This window comes from Synchiropus splendidus, chromosome 8 (genome assembly GCF_027744825.2).
Source record: "Synchiropus splendidus isolate RoL2022-P1 chromosome 8, RoL_Sspl_1.0, whole genome shotgun sequence".
Taxonomy (NCBI): domain Eukaryota; kingdom Metazoa; phylum Chordata; class Actinopteri; order Syngnathiformes; family Callionymidae; genus Synchiropus; species Synchiropus splendidus.
Window position 1 is genome coordinate 23,304,670 of NC_071341.1, and position 16,901 is coordinate 23,321,570.

General features: G+C 44.8%; 2 protein-coding genes across 4 annotated transcripts in view; both read right to left on the bottom strand.

The window, feature by feature from the left end:
* Positions 1–9,003, bottom strand: part of sik2b (salt-inducible kinase 2b) — a 34,078-nt gene extending 25,075 nt beyond the window's left edge. For 2 of the 3 annotated variants that reach the window (XM_053872189.1, XM_053872192.1), the window contains exons 1-3: positions 8,501–9,003; positions 4,587–4,703; positions 2,457–2,520 (exon numbers count right to left, since the gene is read on the bottom strand). In XM_053872189.1, the coding sequence (XP_053728164.1) occupies positions 2,457–2,520; positions 4,587–4,703; positions 8,501–8,638 (319 nt within the window). In that variant the 5' untranslated portion in view covers positions 8,639–9,003. Of the gene's footprint in view, positions 1–2,456; positions 2,521–4,586; positions 4,704–4,881; positions 8,380–8,500 lie in introns of those variants that run through there. The other variant, XM_053872190.1, reaches the window with a different exon arrangement.
* Positions 9,004–10,810: 1,807 nt separating this feature from the next.
* On the bottom strand, positions 10,811–15,832 carry laynb (layilin b). Its single transcript, XM_053873037.1, has 7 exons — positions 15,402–15,832; positions 13,720–14,026; positions 13,405–13,562; positions 13,292–13,336; positions 13,152–13,223; positions 12,949–13,063; positions 10,811–11,545 (listed from the first exon to the last, which is right to left on the bottom strand). Exons 1-7 carry the CDS (start codon positions 15,472–15,474, stop codon positions 11,251–11,253), a joined length of 1,065 nt encoding a protein of 354 aa, XP_053729012.1. The 5' UTR covers positions 15,475–15,832; the 3' UTR covers positions 10,811–11,250.
* Between the last annotated feature and the right edge of the window lie 1,069 nt (positions 15,833–16,901).

Below are 16,901 nucleotides of genomic sequence, written 5' to 3' on the forward strand. Positions count from 1 at the left end.
GTGCGACAAAGAAAGTCTTACAGGCCCCAAAGATACCCAGCAGTTGGACTCACTTTCTCTACTACGAACAAGTTACATAACTCCTCGGTACTGGATGCCACAGTGACTGAGCCAGTGGCCTGGTATGGCACTGGCGAGAGCAGGTTGGAAGAGTGTCTCTATTGTGCATTCCACAATCAGCAGAGTTGTGTGAGACATATCTTTGCAATTCGCTGGACTGGACTAGAGCTAGGCAAATGCAGGAGGTTAAACTGTACTGTACTGTATTAAGCACATTTTAAACCATTTTGACACAACAATTATATACAGGTTCTGCCAGTTTATTTTCTATTTTTTATTGTTTTTCCAAGACAAATTAATATCTGGCAGTTATTCAACTTATTCCTTATTTTTGATTGTGCAATCATAGTGTAAACATAGGAAAATACAAGATTAAGAACTGGAATTCCTCATACTTTAAGTCATGGTAAGAACTTCAAACTAGTCGATAGTTTTTCTGCCAAATGACGAAACAATGACCTGCAGTTTTAAGCCGGTGGAGTAGGACTAGAAACAGCTCCTACACTAAAAGTGAAACTAATACGGTTTAGAGTGAGACTCACAGGTGAGAAACCACACCACCCAACCAGCCTTCCAACGATACTCAAAACGAGTCACTTTAACTCCTGACAAGATGGATCTAATCTGGGTTTGGGTGGCTGCAGGGGGCCACGCATGATAGCACAGTCCCCAGTTCTCAGAAGCCTTTATAATTGTCCAGATAACATGAACACTCATGGAGTTGCAGTCATTTGAAATTACAGTAAAAGCGTGGCATGCCAGTATAAGCCAATGACAACGCGTGACCAAGTCTTCATTCACACGTCTCAAACAGAACTGTATTCCACTGTTGTTCAGCAGGTAATATAGTATCAAGTAGTCATGAATTTGATACGCAAAACTGATTTTTTCACCTTGAGCTCTTGACAATTCCGTGGTTTTCAGACCATTCTACAAGCATTTCTGTTTTCACAATGGTCTTTAAATGAATGGTCGCTGCTCCTGTTAAACACATGCTTACACGGAGCCTAAATCACACATTGATGGCAGTAATTTACATCTACATTCTCACGTGAATGATTATACAGTCACAAATACATATTTACAAAAACAAGCACCAATGCAAAAACTCATCCATGCAGCATAGTGATGTCTAGTGCAGCAGTGTTCAGCGAGTACGTGCTGTACGCTTCTCAGTGCGTGTCTAGCAGCGATAGAGCACAAGCAGAGTGAGTCACAGATAGGGAGGCGAGTAGACAGATAAAGTCTTATCTTCCTTTGCTCTTCTTGCTATGCTTTGACTTGCTTTACACACAGGCAGGGTGCCAAACACCCACTGAGACAAACAGTAGAAAAAAGCTCGACTGTATTTACTCAACTAAATAACATCATTCATTGACCACCAAACTGCAGGATGACAATCAAATCTCAATAAGGAGGTTAAGATGAACTCACCAACTCATTAATGAGAGTTAAATCTGTTTGGAATGTTTGCCTAATTGTAGTGGAGGCTTATTATTAGCTTAGAACAAAGTCAAGCTCTATTTGTAATCATCACTGCACCATTCGTCTCCTCACCACCAACTGGCTATAACAGTATAAATATAATAATTCAATTATATTTTGGCAGATTAAAACCATAACTGTCTGCAGTAATGATGTTTAAGAGTTTCCACTTATATTTTAAGTATCACTACTCTGTAACAAACAGCTTGACCTGTATTCAAAAAAGCCCTTCTATACCAGTTGACAGCGACAATGTCAAGGGGAAAGTGAAGAGGAAAAAAAGTTATTTTGGTTTAACACCCTTGGATAAAAGAAGTACCTGGTGTCTTGACAATGCAATGTGATGTGATGTTATCAGTCTCTGGGAGAAATGGCACGAAGGTAAATCTAATAAGATGATCATGCCACCAATCTTATGGAAGGTCACAGTGCTAAAGTGAAAATGGAGCGGTAAAAATGACAGACCTGATGTTCAGCATAGTCGCTAGACAACAATTTAAGGTGAACTGGTCGAGCCACAAACATCTGGGATGATCTGGCACTTTTGATTCTTGGCAAAAACCAAACAATTTTTTTAAAAAACAGCTACATACTCTTAGGTGACTCCACTTTGGTCATTGGTGAAGGGGGTCAGTCATGTGACTGAACTTCAGTGAATGGACATCAATACCATTAGCATTATATCAGCATTAGTGTTTTTTCCAGGCGGACTTTTTGTATTCAGTCGTCTTATTTTTCTCTTACCCCATTAAACATTTAAGGATGGGACAGTGTCAGATGTTGCTAGCTTATTAGCAGAGATATTTGACGCACTCAGACGAGTACAGTATCTGCGTTAAACATTTATGTACGAGCAACAAAAGCGCCTTCATATTTTTGTGATCATATCCAGAGCAAGTGTGTGCACTCACCAAATATTTCCCCGTTCTTGGCGTACTCCGTGACTAAATAAAGCATATTCTTCGTCTCCATTACCTATGGGAGGAGAAAGGAAGACACGATGAAGGAGAGGGAGTGTAAATGGAAGAACAAACGGATCAGCTATCGACAGAGTGAGTGGTTAAAGAGAAGATTTTGTGACCAACACCTATTACAAAACACAACACCATCTCTTCCACTGACCGAGACTCGCTGTGAATGAGCAAAACAGAACACATGAATGGCAGCGAGTATAAATATGGCATCAGTGAAAGAGAACGGAGGTGGACAGTCCGCGCTGCCAAGTATATTTGAATGGTACTTCAAATCCTTCTGGTTCTCACATGGTGCAGCGATGTGTGGGAGGTGGAGACCCGATTTAGAACACTCAGCGGATGAATACAATTATATGTGGAGGGCCGAATCAGATGGAGAGGATGAATCAGAAACACCGAGCCAGACATTCACACCGAAAATCCCACGCTCATTGTTTGTGATCAATTTTCCATCTGCTACTCTGACCGATTCATGGAGTTTGGAGATGTAAGCCAGGTTTTTATTCAGAGGGGAGTCGCCTCTTGTTGCATAACAAGCATGTCATTCCAAATATTCTCCAACGCCCCTTGATTGTGAAGATGGAATGCAAACAAATAACCATTCAAAAAGGTCAAGAACTCAGTTTAATAAGAGCGAAAATAGCCCTGAAAATGTATCCTCCCGCTGTGTTTATTACAAGTAAATCAATGAGAAAAGTACAAGCTATTTTTTTCTTCCCCCATAAATCAATTTAATTTTGTTTCTCCTTTTGGACATTGTGTTTTCAATATCCATTGCAGTCGTAATATTTTGATAAATACCTTGCCAACATGAATTCTTCTTACACATGATGACATAGAAAACAATCTTAAAAAGATGACAAATACGTATTATAGTGGGAGGCTGAAGCCCAAACGACAAAAGCACTTGGGCCATCTGTGTGTCCATGTGAGTCTTGATTAGCTCTGGCTTCCCTCTGTGCCACAGGGCCAGACCTTGACCCACGTTGACTGCATGGATGGGCCGTTTGAAATAATGATACACACCAAAATAACACAGCGGAGAGCTGGAATCCTGCTCCATGGTTGTGTAATGACAACCAAACACTCATTTACTTTCCCCACTCAAATAAATGGAACCAAAAAAGTCTTACGTAATTTGACTGACTCATCAAAACTGCGAGTTCTCGTGTGCGAGCTCTTTTGTGACAGACAAAGGGCTACAACAGCTGACATCATGTCCTGATAAACTACTCAGTTTCACATATGTCCAAGGTCACACTCACGCAAGAAACCTGTAGTTTTCATGCAGATTCCGGTTGTATTTTCATCCAGGAGACACACTTGATTCATATTCACTGAGCTTGACCTTATCACCCTCTCTGAGCACCAATGCACGTGAAACAGCTGCTTCCATTCTCGGCTGGTTTTCGTGATGACCTTGAATTAACGTGAGATGACAATAGAAAGAGATTGTTTTGTTGAAATGTCATGCCATCTCTCTTCTGCTTCTCAGATTCATCTCATGTCCGATCATCTGACTGTTGACCTAATAGTGACATCACATGCAGAGTGATGCAACTGACAGGTCACTGAACCTCAACCCTCCCGTTCACAATCCAGCCCGGCTGAACAAGAGTCCAGAGCAAGCCGTCGCTGGATTTGTCTGTTCAGTATTCTTATAGGATCAAACTAGAACTTACAGACACTGTAACCTTTTACTTTAGGTTGTTCACTCTCTCGCTCCTGTTGAACAATTTATATGACCTTATTACCACTTCCTTCCTGTCGTGACAAACCATGAACAACATGACAACAGATGTTCGTGCACTCACTGTGGACCTTTTCACCCACTTAAATCTGGAACTTATTATTGCAAAATACTGGAGAGATGTAATGTGAACAGATGATGCAAACATGATAGAAGTATTAGAAATATATGTCATGTTAAGACCTCTGAATTTGAGTTCATTTAGAAAAGAGAAAAGAATTTGGGGTTTAATTCTGTGCCACTTAATACGCGGATTTCATAATAAACAAAACAATAATTCAAATTTGAAATGGAAACAACAAATAAAAGGTGCATACCTGGTAAAGCTTGATGATGTGAGGATGATCCAGCATTTTCATAATCTGAACTTCCCTGTAGATCTTCTCCAAGTTAACAGCATCCAACTGTGTCTTGTCAATGATCTTGATGGCCACCTGCAAAAGCCATTAAACACGAGTGAGAAACTGCCAAAACCCAAAATGATCTAATGGGGACTTTAATTCAGTCAAAATGGAATGGTCGCTCTGGGGATAATATTTTATGATTTCCTCTTTTTAAGATAACACACTAAACGCTGTTGAGAGACAAGCCGGGGAGCGGCCACTTACTCACCTACAAACCACATCTGTGAAAGCTAAGACGTACACTCAGCGTTACAGGGAGCTTCACAAGGGAACCTTAAATGTCACCTTGTCAACCCCAGGCCTTCTGCACAACAACTCAGCCTGCTATCTTCAGAAGCTGTTGGGTGACTCAGCATTTGTTGGCGTCATTTCAGATAGTGACGGTGAGAAGAGCTAAATGGAGCCTAGGTGGACTCATGCCATCAGAAACACCCACAGATTAATGCCAGTGGACCGCAGAGTTTGGGGTGGACTTCCACGATTCTGGCACAAATAGAGCAAACTGTTTCAAAAGGCTGGTCTGGGATGCTTTCTAAAAGCAGCAGCGAGAAACAAGAGGAAGCTCTCAAACCGTCTCACCCACGACATGAGCAGTGCAGAAACCATAAAAACACTGTAGGTCTTGTACTCAAACAGAACCTCAAAATAATGGGTGAAACATTTCTGTAAATAAAGTATAGCTGTATATTCTAAAAACATGTGTCTACTGGGTTTTACATCTAAAAACTGTCAAGTGTTCAGTCTTCATCAATACGTATTTCCGAAGACACACTAGAATTCCTTTGTTTAATGACTTGTTTGGCCGTTGGGAATCACTCAATTGTTTCACCTAATAGACTTCCTAATCCCACGGTGGGAAGATAGTGAGCCCACAGGAGACACCAGGGTCCTACGAGGTTTGTTGTGCACTGCAGTCCCCAGCATGTGGGCTGAGTCTAGGGACCAATAATGGAAGGAAGAGATCCAAACAGAGGGCTCCATCAGATACTAGGTCCATTTTATGGCTTCCAATTTCGTATGGTTAAAACATAAGTAACAAAATCATTTATTTTGCAAAGAATTTGAAGGCTACCCATGTTCAGAGTGAAATTTGAATTTAGGGTTATCATTGCGTCGATCATATTCCTGTTAGGCACCAGGTCAGACCTGAAAAGAATGAGGATGAGAAAAGAAATATCTGTGTAAATACATAAAGGAAAACAGAAAACAAGATCACATTTGAAAAGCAGTGACGCTGGAATCAAGTGTGTATTTCTCACAACGTCAGAGCGATGAAATTTAATTTTGACAAAAGGCTTACATTTTTTGTTTGAGGCTCGGATCTCATTTGCTTTAACGTCATACGAGGTCTGTATATTTAACACGCCACGGAGCAAAGAAAGACCTAGTGTCGCAGAATACAGGAATGCAAACAGTGACAAGTGAACAACCACGTCCATCAGCACTCCTCACAACGGCATTGTGTTTGGGAGCGCACCAATGTTGCATCCATCTGATAAACAGCATGCAAACTTTGAACTCTGTGGGCTATGGGTGACATGAGGACAGTTTGTCAAATGGGGCATTTTGCGTCCATGTGAATGCGGAGACGTCGCAGCTCAACCAAGAGGACGGACGACTGTTTACTCAGAGCCAGCATTATGTACATAATGGGATGAATGGGTCAGTATAGAACACTGGAGCCATTAGTGGGAAAAGTAGGTTAAGCACACAGACACAGGTATGTCAGCCTCGTGTATAGCAGATGAGTTCGATGACTTCAACATATCGGTGTCAAACACAAAAGATGGGGTACGTAAAACGACGTTGAACATGTGCAGGAGGCAGACAACAGGTTCCCAGAGGTGGGGAACAGCTCTCGCTGTCCACCTGTGTCAGCGTGAGCAGACTGACCAAGGGTGCTGAGACCTGATGATGTACGTGCATGATCTCTGGAAGAAACTAGCACATGCAGAAAGGGCAAATCTCTTTGTTTCTTCATTTTTTTTAAACATAGCTTGCAGCTCAAACGGGCTATTTAAAATGCAACACATTCATTGACTCAATAATGAGGATTTTTTTTAAGTATGGAAGCAAATTCAATGGCAATACTAGAATCTGTATGTATATAACAAGAATCTGTATCGACAGCAGATGAAGGACTAACTCCATCTCCAGGTAAAAATGGGTGTCATTCTACAACACCAGAAACACTCTCAATAAGTAACTCCCAAGCCTCAGAGATCAGAGATCAAAGATCACGGTTTGTGCTCCTCTGTTTTCACAAGACCAATGACCTATTTTTCTTCTGGGTCCCTCAGTCCCAGAAGAGAAGAGCCACCATGCAGACCTATCTTTGTGTCTGGGCCATTACAATGGAGCGGCGCGGTAGGCAGCGGTGCCAGTCAGTGACGTCACTCGCTCTTCTGCTGTTCTACGCAGTGCTCGTAGAATCACAAGTGAACGTGGAAAGCAGGAGGCAACAGTACATTAAATTGTAAATGTGTAACATTTAACTGCCATATTTACAAGACAAATTGCTTTTCTGACACACTTTAACTTCCACATATACACTGACTGTCCATCTATACTAAATGCCATGCAATTCATGTCACTTGGAGCAATGACATGGACGATCCAGCAACAATACACACTTGTTGATGTAGCCAAGCATTATTATTGTATCAAGGAGCTTTCTTATTGCCAGTTGAAGTAGTATAGTAGTAGTATAATTATTGGTAGTAGTATCATCATTTACACCATTGTAGATGCATCCTTCACCCTTTTGCTTTGCGGACAAAATCCAAAAACGACAGCCTTTTGTTAGTATCTGGCAGTGAGATAGAGCTAAAATACTTGGTTGTTGAAATAATAAATAAACAAATAAAACACCATTACTCATGTATTTGTATAGGTTTCGCAGTAACAGCATTTCAATTGAACAGTTGACAGAGTATTTCATTCTCCTCTAAATACATTTGTACTGTGTAGCTATTACAGAACGTGTCTGTATTATTGTTACATTACACACAATTCAGTCACTACATCTTATTCCTTATACTTTACACAGACTGAAAAGGAGCAGAGTTCTTTTTTGCTGGCTGTTTCTGCTTTTCAGACATTAACTGTGTGGATGCTGTGTTGTCAGTTACTGTCATTCATTCTTGTTTCTTTGTTTCATCAACGAGTCCACACCTCTTTTTAACTACATACTGTCTGTGATGGAAAGACATACATTCACTGTCTCATTCATCTTTTGATGAAAATGCCAATTTAGTGTCGAAGCTTGACTCACACGAATATGCCATTAAAAGGGCCTTTTATTTGCCCAACATTGGCTCGACTAAATCTAGTGTCGTTCGGTTGACATGAAGTGCAGCTCGGGACGCGCGCGTATCTGCTCTGACTAACGGGGTCCATGGTTCTCCGTTCATGCAGGTGCTGATCTTTATCAGGCGGTGATGCACTAAATCACATCAATATTTGCATTCCACCAGAGGAGTGCCAAGCCACGAGCGCGTGTCCCAGACGGAGCCCTCACGGCAGCCTGCAGGTACTCCGTCTGGGTCACTGGTGCAGGTGTGTGTGAAGCTGCTGGGAGAAGAAAGCCTGACTGTTTACAGTGTGTTTCCCGGCAGCAGCGGGTCACAGCTCTTCCTGGCACCGGTGCTCGCGGTGTGCGGGGCTGAACGTGCCCGCCGGAGGACCCTCGTCCCTCCGAGGGGCTCTAAATGCGGCGTGTCCACTGTGGCCGTCTGCGGTGTCCACTAGAAAAAGTTATGTAACTGGTCCCAACAGTAGCCCAAGTTAGCATGGCGGCTAACTCACTCACTCACTCACTCACTCACCTCGGTCTTGGTGATTCGGTGTCGGGCCAGTTTGACGACAGCGAAATTGCCCTTCCCCAAGGTCCGCTCGATGTCGTAGAAGCCCACGCGGACCGGACCACGGATCAGCGGTTTCTGGCCACTGTCAGCCATGACCATGCTGTTCCAGACGGGGCTGCTGCTGCTGCTGCTGCTGCTGGGAGAAGAGGAGGCGGCCAGACGAGCAGGGACACGCGGGGGGTGCACGCGCACTCGCCGCTACAGACCAAGAGCACAGCACAACAAACCGCCGCCGCAGACGTGTCCATGAAAAAGAGTTGAGATCTTCGGCGTCGCCCCGCCAGCTTGGGGCAATGTGGCGACACTGTCCGTCAGCGCAGCGAGCAGGCCATTTGCCGAGCCGCGCTCCCCCGCCGGGGCTGTCACAGCACGCCGTCCGCTACAACGGGAGGCTACGGTTTCACTTGTGGCGTCCGTATCAGCTAGCGCACACGAGCGGACTCGCAAAGAGGCATCATGTTCTCTGGTTGACGTGCATTGACGTCAGAGCCAGGGGGGTATTTGTACAGGGGGCGGGGCCAGCCGCCGCTCCACACTCCAGTGCCAATTGGTTGCCTTGACAACCAGACCCACCTCTTACGTCAACCGGCAACGTTGCTCCTCTGAAACGGGTTCGCCTCCCTGCCCTTCTGGATTGCGCGCATACTTGGAAGTTTCTGCCCTGCAGGTGGAGTTCATGTGCCTCTGGCATCTGGCTGGCTCACGCTCTCGTCTGGGAATGAGAAAGAGTCACAACCAATAAGCCAGTGCCATCCAGCGCGAGGATGCTTGGATGCGCAGGAACCATAGAAGCCAGTGCATCTCTCACAGCAAGTATTATACAACGACGTTGCTATGTTATTAGATCATCAATAAAGAAGCTATTTTTTGAATCGTTTGAAATGGAAAGACACCTCTTAATCTGCAGTTGCATCGAATTATTGCAGTCAAAAAACTTGCATATGCATATGTCATCATATTTCACTGTATGAGTTCGGATCGGTAAGTATTCCAGAAAATCCATGACTGAGTACCCTTGAATTGAAGCTCTATTCAGCGTGAGAAATAAAAAAAAATAAATAAATACATTTGTTTTTGCAAACATACACACCCAAATGGAATGAAGACGTGAAATAAATAAAGAGCTACTCTGCAGTGATATGCATTGAAGTGACGTGATGTTCAACTGAACACAGAACCAACAACAACATGAGTCATTCTCAACGATTGTCTGCTGTCCAGAATACCTTCCATAGACTGTGACGTATGACACGCATGAAGAGCCACTGGCTTTATTTGCAGCTAAACACTGACATCTGCTGGCCGAACTGGATAAATGCAACTTCGACCTGCCAGTTGGTTAAACCGTTATGATCAGTTCATGTTTTGAGCTCTTTCTGAGTCACATAGGAAAATAAATAACACAAGCACTGCGCAGATCTGCGGAGCACATCACGGTGTGTCCATCAACTCCAACCGTCACTTAGTTCCATTGTTTCCTGAGAACAAATTCAGCCCCATTTGAGTAAAATCCCTCAAAACCCAGTGCCATATCTAACTCAATAGATCCGCCAGTGACGGTCTCCAATAGAGCAGCGGATTGTTTCAGCGCAGCCTCCACTGTCACGCACAGACTTCCTGAGTGTAACAGTTCCAGATGTGCTTTTGGCATTTCCTGTCGAACATTCTCCAAGAACACAGTCAGCTTCTCCTGACTGGGTTTGCTTCATCTTTCCACACATTGGCCCAACAACCCACTCCGTACTTACGCTCTGAAAAAAAAAAAAAACAAAACCCTGTGTTCCATTTATGTAATCAACAGATGTGGCTTTTTCCCCCCCTAGTATTCCGAAAAAGAACAAATTGAACCTGTTCTGTGAGGATGTTATAATAACATTGCAACATTTTGGAAATTATTAAATAGAATGTATTTGCTGAATTTTTTTTTCTTTCTGCTGAGGATCATTATTAGTTGTAAATGTTCTATTGATCCAAATGTACCTGGCAAGTCAGACTTGAATTGCAAATGAATTGGAAAGAATGACTGAGGACTGGAAACTAGAACTAAGACTTAGGTTCATAACAATTATTGCCACTAGTCCCTGTCAAATCATGTTTATGTGAAGCTGTATAATAACCAGCAGGGGTCGCCACAGCCTCCTGCAACTAATCCTCCCTGAAACACTCTGGTACCTGCTCACAGAACTGAAACGGAGGTTTGACCTGAAAGTGGTCATTTGGTCATTTGAAGTCCTCTGTACTAAAGACAAACTGAACAAACGCTGCACCATAGTTTTATTATTTAAAATAATATTCTCCACATACCGATAATGAACACTGCATACGACACAAAAAGCTTGGTTGGCTATAAAAATATATTCCAGTTTAACAACATGAAACAGACAACTGTGCTGTTTGAATGGACATGATAAAATCTTCAAACATCTCTTGCTTGTTGAGGCATCCTGCACCTTACGAGCAAACATCTAACTTGACAAAAGATAGTGATGGGCTGATGAGGCTTCATGAAACAGGGTCCCCATTTTCTGAGCCCACTAGGTGGCGCTCTCTGCTCAAAAATCATTGGATTTGAGCAGCCATTGCAATGAAAACGCATCCCGTTTTAAAGCCAAGAGCGCCACCTACTGAGCTCCAAAAATAAGGACACTGTTTCATGAAGCCTCATCTGCCCATCACTAATAAAGGACACTTAGAAAAAGAGCTTCCGCGCGTCACCCATAGATCTCATTGTCCACCCAACCGCTCACACTGCTCTGACCTCTGCAGATCTCGTAGATATCATTGGTCACAAACGCGCTCTCCTTCTCTTCACTCGCCAAATTCTCATAATCGTCACAGTGGAGCTCCTGGTGAGGGGTACCGAAGTATTTGGTCATGATGCTGCAGTCCGGCGCCGCGTGAGGAAGCTTGGTGATGTCACTGAAGGCGTACGGTCCCTGGACTGGACAAGGAGGGGGTGGGCTCATCCACGGTTTTGTTCTGCTCATCTGGCTTTCACTCTTTCTCCTACAGGAAACATCACTCCGTTAAAAAAGAAAATGTCATCACTAGCTCATTTCTTTCCCCTCTATGTCTCAAGGCTCTGCTGAGAAAGACACAGTGTTAAATAGATGGAAAAAAAGTGAAAGCAGTGTAAAATAACAAAAGGAGGTGGACTTCATATGAGGACTGACTTCAATTCTGAGACAGCTAAATGTTCCCGAAGCTCTCGTGGGCTGTATAAAAGGACTAGGCAGGCTGTATTTGGCCCGCAGGCCTTGTGTTTCCCACATTTTAAACGGTTTTATTCAGCACACTCAAATGACTATCAGTGGACTTTGAAAGGGCTGTGCTTGTCTGTTTAGTCATCCAATAACTTCAAAGCAAACAGACATTTTTGAACAAAACCTTCAGCTCATATTGGTAATAGGTGTGATCTGACTTTGGTGCTCTTCTGTAGTTTCCCCATTAAGGTTTCACCACGCCAGTCATCGCATTCTGTCACATGACCAGCTCCGGTTGAAACAGGTGGAAAGCAGAGAGTTCAGCATCATAAAACACAACACACCATCATTCATTGTCATCAATCATATTTCATACCGCCATCTCCCGTCCATTATAGTGTATTACACTTGGGCTATTTAGGACGAAAAATACAGTGGTACCTGGGTTCTCGACTACAATCCGTTCCAGGCGGCTGTTCGAGAAGCGAATTGTGTCTCTCTCTATGTCTCTATGTGTGTGGCCGCTGCATGTGGGAGGGGTTGCCGAGTGAGTGACGTCTCTCCAGAAGTGAAGAGGTGCCCGGTGCGTGTCCAGCTCTGAATGTGCGCTTCTGTGCAGATTGGCTGTGACAAAGTCATAAACCAAGTCACGCTCTGTCCCAGAATCGTCTCATCCCTGTCCCAGCTCCAGCCCACAACAGGACATCAAACCCTGGAGTGCTGCTCCAGCACCTCCCCTGTGACACTCTACCACGGTCCAGTGCGGAGACAGGAAAGGTTTTACACCTCAGTATGAAGAAAAAACAGTCAGTAAATGTAGCTAACGGGACACGTCTGCAAACAGAGGCTGCGTTATACACAATCCGCGTCGTGGGTCAGTTGATCGGTCCACGCGCGTTATGTTTTTTCCAGCTTTTTTCAGGGGCGTTCAAGTTCTGGATTTTCGTTCGAAATCAGAAACAACAAAATCTTGAAATTTTTGTTCGAACTCCGATTTGTTCAAAGTCCGGGACGTTCGAAAACCAAGGTACCACTGTACTCCAATGTGGAAGCAGATGAGTGGCTTGTCTCTCATTTACAATGAAGCTCTAAGACATTAAATCCATATTCATTTGTTGAAATTCTAATTCACTGCTATGATACATGAATTACCAGGTGCATGATAAAGAAATCTTTAAATAAGAGTGATTCACCATCTTACGTTACCTTTGGGAACGTTTGTAGCAGACGAAACAAAGCGCTGCGACCAGCAGCAGCAGCAGAGCTGGAATGGTTGTGTAGAGAGCGTAAGCTACGTCCCAGCTGCCGCTAGAGACGGACACTTGAACAGAAGAAAGCTGCCTTTTACAACCTCGCGACCAAGTATTAAATGTTTTTTTTCACAAATATGAGGAAGAGATTTGCCTTACCAGATGACTCAGACTGTCCTTTTTTCATGGCACTTTCTGTCGTGGAGATCAAGTGTGTTCTCGGAGACGTTACTGCAGAAACACAAGTGAAGAACAGATATGAATGTGCGTGAAGTCAGTGCCACTTCCTTGTGTTGTACCTGCATGTGCTGTGTTCCACTTGTCTGTGAATACTGCTGTTCGTTCTGGAGGAGAAAAACCGACTTAAAAGCTCATTTGCTTCAGAGTAAAGCAGTGGGCGTCTGGCGCTCACCCTCTGGATATTTGCAGACGTAGTTGTTTTTGGAGTTGCAGTTGTCGTCGTTCCACTGAAAGATGAAATGACCCTCCTCATCGGGTGGAGCGGACGGCTGGTGGTACAAAACCACACACATCTCACTCCCACATGACGGTTCGTCCCAATGCCAGTTCCTGCAGTTCAGACACAGGATGAACGGAAGTGACCGAGGAGTCGACCCTTCTCGCTGCGTTCAGTCATTGCTCAGTCCCATGTGGACGGGCAGGGTGAAGCTCTGGCTGACTGCACTGTCAATATTTGGAGTGTTTCTCCATGAAAGGCTGCACTCACCTGAACCTGGCCTTGCTTCCATCCAGCCAGTAGTACTGAGAAGGGCAAGCTGGGCTGGGGCTCCCTGCTCTGACTCTCGGCGGCCTGCGGCGGAGTCCGATCCAGTAGTCTCCATCTCCAGCGCCCAGCTGTCGTATGAACCTCTCGATCAGCCGCTGCTCGCTTTCTGATTCAATGCTGAGCAAGTCGCCGCCGTCCACCCTGCAGGAAGCCCGTGCATCCTCGAAGGTCAGGCGCCGCCAGCTGTCCTGCATGTAGGACACCTTGTAGCATGGACGCTCGGTCCCGCGACGACAGATCTTCTGGCCTTCGGTGCATCACCAGGGACATCAAACACAAGTCAATAGAATTAGAACAGAAGTTAAGCCACTTCAACTGACTCTGGCGGTTGGTAGCTGCTGTTTCATCATGTTTCACTGGTGTACGGTGGCCCGGAAGTACAAAACACTGAAAAGATTAACACATACACATCATGCTAAAGAGTGTGACTTAGGATTTTTAAACTCAAAAAAAAAAAAAAAACTTCAAAATAAAACTGTGAATGAAGTTTAACCACAAAATCTTGACACTCATCTTTTCAGCCATGTTGAAAACCCAAGGTCACGTGTTCAAGTGAGATGAAGGTTCATTAGCAATGAGCTTGTTATATGCTATGGACTTAAATTGGGGTTGACCTTGAGGGAAAGCCCACAACACATTTACAAGCAGGTAACACATCTCCATGTTCCACACAGTCACTGGCAAGTTCTCGATGCTTGGAAAGAAAAAAGAAAAAAAACTGTCAACTGTCAACTGTTAAGTGAAAAAAGCCTCCTCTAAACACATACAACTATTATTGTTTGCAGATGGGAGCGTCAGCGCAGATCAAAACATAGTCATGTGGACTGGGGTTACATAATAAACAAGCATAACCCTGTTAGTTCCGGGGTAGAGTCATATATTCATGCAAAATAACATGCTCATAAGTGCTTACTAAGTAACTGTCTAATATCATTAATGTCTAATAACTCATGAGTAACTTGTTTATTAGTGGTGAATATGTCTCCCCTTCTGTAAATCCCTAGGATTATTATGGTTTACAGATGGGACCGTCAACACTCATCCAAACAAGATCATGTGTTCTGCGTTTGCATCATCCACAACTAGTCTTCCAGCATTAAAACCGATCTATTCAGTCCTCCTCCTCAGGTTTGTCTGTTGATGAATGGAGGGGATTCATCCTCAATGAATGGCCGGTTAGTTCCAGTTGAATCATGCGGTCAGATCTTTTGAGTTTGGACTTATTGTGTCGGCTGATGTGCAGATGACCTCTCGCTGCCTGCGCCACCACTCAACAGCTGTGAACATCTGGAGCTGATTTGGTGACACGAGCATTTTCGCGCAAACATTTCCGATATATTGTGTTGTTTTAAAGAAGGACAGTAGTTGAAATAGAAGGTAGGCGAGTGTGGGTTGTTCCTGTCTGCAGACAACTGCACGGAAAACACCACGGATGTGTTTCTTTCTTCCATATCACGAGTTGTGGCGGCGGAGTGAAGCACGACGCGCTTTATCGTCAAAGTCGTATGTCGCTGTCCGCACAACCGCATGGAATATGATTTGAAAAAAAACAAAAAAGGATTCCGCTTCGAGTATGTTTCGGAGTTGATCAATCGGTTTAAAATTCAGGGGGTGAAACTCACCATTGATTTTGGACGCGGATCCTGGGTGGAAGAGCAGGGCGAGCACGGCGCCCAGCAGTGTCATGAGGTCCATCTCTACATGTTCGCACACATGTGCGGGGCCACCGTCGACAGAAACAAGGAGAAGAGGAAGCTTGAATCCAAGACAGCGCGAGGGACGCGGCGTGATCGCTCAGTCAGTCAGTCAGGAGGAGGAGGAGAGGGTCGACTGCAGACACACGGTGGCGTCTGGCCGAGAAAAAAAACACTTTTGTTTGGTCCTGTTTGCGCTAATACCGTCGAGTCCGCGTGCTGTCGAGGTCACAGGAGCTCCGACTGAATACTTTCCAAGAGATTCTGATGTTGTTAGGTCGGACTGAACTGAGGTCTCTGTGTGCGCGCAGAGCTCGACATCACGCAGCCTTTGTTATCGCAACGAGCGCAGGCTTCACTTTCCCCTCATTCCGCAGCAGTTACTCAAACCACAGCGCGGACTGCTGTCTGGGGACGAATAGAGGAGGAACTAACCGCAACAAAAGTCGCTTTCAAACGTCATTTATTGGGAAAAAAAGGGCTCAATAAAGTCAGCCTCAGTCAATTAAGTCTGGGGAGGAATACAACTTAACATCTTCTTTTGAATGTCTGTTAGAACTTAATTCAGCTGGAATACGTTACACCTTCTGCCGCTTATCCGGGGTCGGGTCGCGGAGGCAGCATTCGGAGCAAGGAAGCCCAAACTTCCAGATCCGCACAAACCTCCTCCAGCTCAGAGGATCCCGAGGCGTTCCCAGGCCAGAGTGGAGACATCATCTCTCCAGCGAGTCCTGGGTCTTCCCCGGGGTCTCCTCCCGGTAGGACATGCCCGGAACACCTCCCCAGGGAGGCGTCCAGGGGGCATCCGGATCAGATGCCCGAGCCACCTCAGCTGGTTCCTCTCCATGTGGAGGAGCAGCGGCTCCACCCCGAGCTCCTCCCGGATGACCGAACTCCTCACCCTATCTCTAAGGGTGCGCCCAGCCACCCTGCGGAGGAAACTCATCTCAGCCGCCTGTGTCCGCGATCTCATCCTTTCGGTCATGACCCAAAGCTCGTGACCATAGGTGAGGGTGGGAACGTAGATCGATCGGTAAATCCAGAGCTTCGTCTTGTGACTCAGCGACTGCATCACTGCTGCCACTGCACCAACCCGTCTATCAATCTCACGCTGCCCTTTTCCCTCACTCGAGAACAAGACCCCGAGATATAAACTCCACCACTTGGGGCAAGAACTCTCCACCGACCCGGAGAGAGCAAACCAGCGTGTTCCGGTCAAGAACCATGGCCTCAGACTTGGAGGTGCTGATCCTCATCCCGGCCGCTTCAAAAAATAAAAAAACGTGCACAACATCACAAATGAAGGGTGAAGCACATCTTTCAGCGCAGCCTCATTACATTTCACATTTTCATATCGCCTCAGTCATGTCTAATATCGTGCTAAGCACTCATGAATAACTTGTTTATTATGGGTTAATATGTGCTCCC